Genomic DNA, 3,589 nt, shown 5'->3' with positions numbered 1-3,589 from the left:
AATTGTGTCTCCTTTGACTCTCCGTATGGTTGATAAGTCACTTTTTGTCAATAAGTATACCCAGCATCGAGATAATGCATGATAGAATTCGTAATTTTGAGGAGCTCCCCCTAGATTTAGGTAAAATATTTGAGAATGTATGCAAAGATAACGATGTTTTTGATATGATGGTTCTTTCAATCCCGAAAAATAAATATCTACTCCCCACCCAAGTTTTAAATAAAGGCGCGAATTTTAGAATGGCATTTTTGAACTGTCGCAGGTTACTAAATATTTTTGATCGAATATCCCTGTTTATTTCTCATCATAATGTAGATGTCTTCGCTTCTTGTGAAACATTTTTAAATGATTCGACAAAGACATTTATTAATAAACAGGATTACACTTTTTTTTTCATAAGAATCGGATTAATAAAAAACAGGGAGGGGTGGGTTTTTTCATTAAATCAACAATTCAGTCAGATCTGGTGAGTGAATTTGATCACCTACATCTTGAAATGGCGTTTGAATTTTTGGCAGTTAAAATAGATGTAAATGGTATGAAAATCTTGTGTTGTGTTTTTTACCGGCCTCCAAGTTCTCCTGCTTCAAAATTCATGGAACATCTTGATGATTTTGTGCTTATTGCTTCGAAAAAGTATCCAAAAATAGTTATCATGGGTGACTTTAATATTGATTTATAGAATTCTAATAATCCAAGTGGTAATCTCCACGGAATCTCTTCTGACGGGGCTGACTTGTTATCAGTTTTCTTGTCCGGTGGTCTCTTACCAGCTTATGGAGTCCCAACAATAATAACGAAATATTCTGCTTCCCTTATTGATAATTTGTTTACGAATCTGGAACTAAAGTCTAGTGATGTGGTTATTGAAGATTTTTCAGACCATTTGATGCTAGTGACCGACTTTTCACTTGATTACAGAGTTTATTAGGCGTACTAAAAGAAAAATGAGAATGACTAATAGAAACTCCTTAAGTAAACTTAAAGTATCGCTTTCTTCAAGTGATTTTTCTTCTTGTTTAGAGTCTTCGGACCCTGATTTTGCTGCTGAATTTTTTTGTGAATTAAATAAAAAAAACTTTCCGAAAAATAGAGTTTTAGTTTAGAGTTGTAGTTTAGTTTTAGTTAATAGTTTTAGTTTAGATTTTAGAGTTTTAGGGTACTTGGGCATTATACAGGCTTTTCTAAAAAGTCAGGTTTGGTTAATACTAATGAAATAAAATAAAATAAAATAGGATGAATACATAATAGTTTATAAACAAAGAGGGAAAGTCCCACTAAAAGTCAGAGAATCCCAATGAAAACCACATCAAACCATTAAACGGAAAGCAGGTCGTTCGTGATTTGGGAGGGAGGATGTAATAAAAAAAATATTTAAGGTGTAAGGTTGCCCCTACTAACAGGGCTAATATATTTGATAGCCTGATACAAACTGAGGCGTTGGGTAAGAAATCGGTACACATAATTCAGTGACAACTGATTTTTATTACAAAAGAAGATAGAAAGAAAAATATTCTAATTCTGATTATGTTGAATCTTTCTGAACCTCTTCTAGGTCTAAGGTCTAATGATCTACTTGTTCAATCCACCAATGTTTACCGAAAAGAAAAAGATTAAGTTAATTCTAGGCTATCAAATGTTTCTACTTAAAAGGGTTACACTTGAACAGCTAGTCAAGGCTTGAGTTCTGTGTTATTAAAATCCTTTAGTTCAACCTATTGTTGAGCTAAGCTAAGAATAACCGTACTTGATTTGAATTCAATGTTCATTAACCCAAACCAAGAGATTCTCTTATTATTTCTTGAAAAGGCTTGTGTATTCCTTGGGCCTTTATTAAGCTCTAACTTTAGCAGGGAAAACTCTTAATTGAAAATATCTGGACATATAGGTTTGGAAATTCTTAAGTTGATAATAATGTTCCCTTTTTTCCTAGGCTACCTGTAGAAATATTAAGGGCACCTTTGTATAAACATGCAGCACGGGTTTAACCAAATGAAATAATGATTAAAAAGGGAACGGTGCTCCTCTCCGTATAAACGTCTGAAGATTGCACAAAGGGGGGGGGGGCAAGTAAGTTTATAGTCCGATAATTACAATTTTCGGATAAAACGTCTTTTTAAAGTAAAGCTAAGTCCCAGGGAGCTCTAGCCTAAAAGGGGGAGTAAAAGAGCTCGTGTTAATGTTGATTTCATGGTTAAGGTTCCTTTCCTCTTTAAACCTTCAATTATTCGAAGCTTAAATTTCTGAGAAGAAATTTAATTTAGCTTATTCTAACCTTAAAATGCTGTTTTGTTCAAATGGCTCAAGCCTTATCTAATTGGAAATACTACCGAACCCAAAATAACCAACTTATAGTAAAAATGTTAGATTTCAGCACTAGTTGTTATTAATTTCTCCTATATACGCATTAAGGTTATTTCCAAGTGACAGAAATCTTTTGGAGGTTTTCTTCTTAATTTAATTTTATCTTCAAACTTTTGTCTCCAAGGGGAATTCAGACAGACAGTGGTAGCCTATCGTAATTACAAAGAAAAAACACTTACTCCTTGTTTGATCCAAAAAAGACTACCCTGTTTTCGTCCCCGAATCCCTATTTTAAGTTATGTCTTATTTTGTTCTTCTTTCCTCTCATTGGCCAGAGACCAGTTTGATGTAATCCTAATAATAGTTCTTTGTTCAAAAGATTAGTTTCCGCTTTCTCTATTAAAACACTGTTTTTGTCATGTGATACAAATCGCGTAATACTTCTTGCCGTTGACCCCTTGAGTTTGAAACGGAGGTCCGGTATTTTGCATTTTATGGCCCTTGATGGATCAAGGGTATTCTTATTCAAATGTAATGTTATTTGTTTTCCTTACACAAAGAAAATTAATACTTCGTTTCCTTTATAACTACTCAAAAGGTCAAACTTTGCTATTTTTACAATTTAGTCAGCTTATGATGGCTTTCCCACATTCTCACAACCTCCCCCACTAAAAATTCTTAGTACAGTTATTTTTTTTAATGAAACCATAACTTTGCTAAGAATCAATTTAGTTCAATTTCTTCTGTTCTACATTTACGTGAAATCCTTGAGACTTTTGTTTCCTATAGTCTTACCATAGTTTTCTCAATGTTTAAAATATTATTCCTATAGAGACTAGTCCTAATAAAGATAGAAATATATTAAAGGTATTGAGAAAAAATGTCCAATAGCTAGCCGTTTTCCTTCCTTTTTTGTCCTTTAAGGAAATGTGTATTTTTCTTAGCTGAGCTATGCCGATCTGTGTCTTGGTGTTGTTCTAGAAATATATAGAGATTAAATCTTTAAATTCTTTGCTCCATTCGTTTTTTATACCAGCTATGGAGAGGTTTCCTTCTAGGCTAATTATCGATATGTTTAAAGGTGCCATTTCCTTTGTAATCTGTCCATTATACATACTGTTGATCTTTAACATCTCTGCAGTTAGAGAACATTCTTCTGGCAATTTCACTATTGAGCTGCCTTTTATATATGTGAATTTACTGTTTTTTTCTGTTTTACTTTCGAAATTTATTCTTATTTCCTCTTTGAAAGGAGATGTGATAATATACTTTTCCCTTCCAATTC

General features: G+C 33.0%; 1 protein-coding gene across 1 annotated transcript in view; it reads left to right on the top strand.

Moving 5' to 3' along the window:
• The window catches only part of LOC148946097 (matrix metalloproteinase-17-like), a 44,597-nt gene extending 42,653 nt beyond the window's left edge, over positions 1 to 1,944 (top strand). Inside the window, exon 6 of the mRNA XM_089097603.1 lies at positions 1,934 to 1,944. Within this exon, the coding sequence (XP_088953729.1) occupies positions 1,934 to 1,944 (11 nt within the window). The remainder of the gene's footprint in view (positions 1 to 1,933) is intronic.
• Positions 1,945 to 3,589: the final 1,645 nt, after the last annotated feature.

Source organism: Artemia sp. Qi Xiang Cuo, chromosome 12 (genome assembly GCF_049724085.1).
Source record: "Artemia sp. Qi Xiang Cuo chromosome 12, ASM4972408v1, whole genome shotgun sequence".
NCBI lineage: Eukaryota > Metazoa > Arthropoda > Branchiopoda > Anostraca > Artemiidae > Artemia > Artemia sp. Qi Xiang Cuo.
Note: the sequence above shows the minus strand (reverse complement) of the source record. Positions and strands in the feature narration are given on the sequence as shown.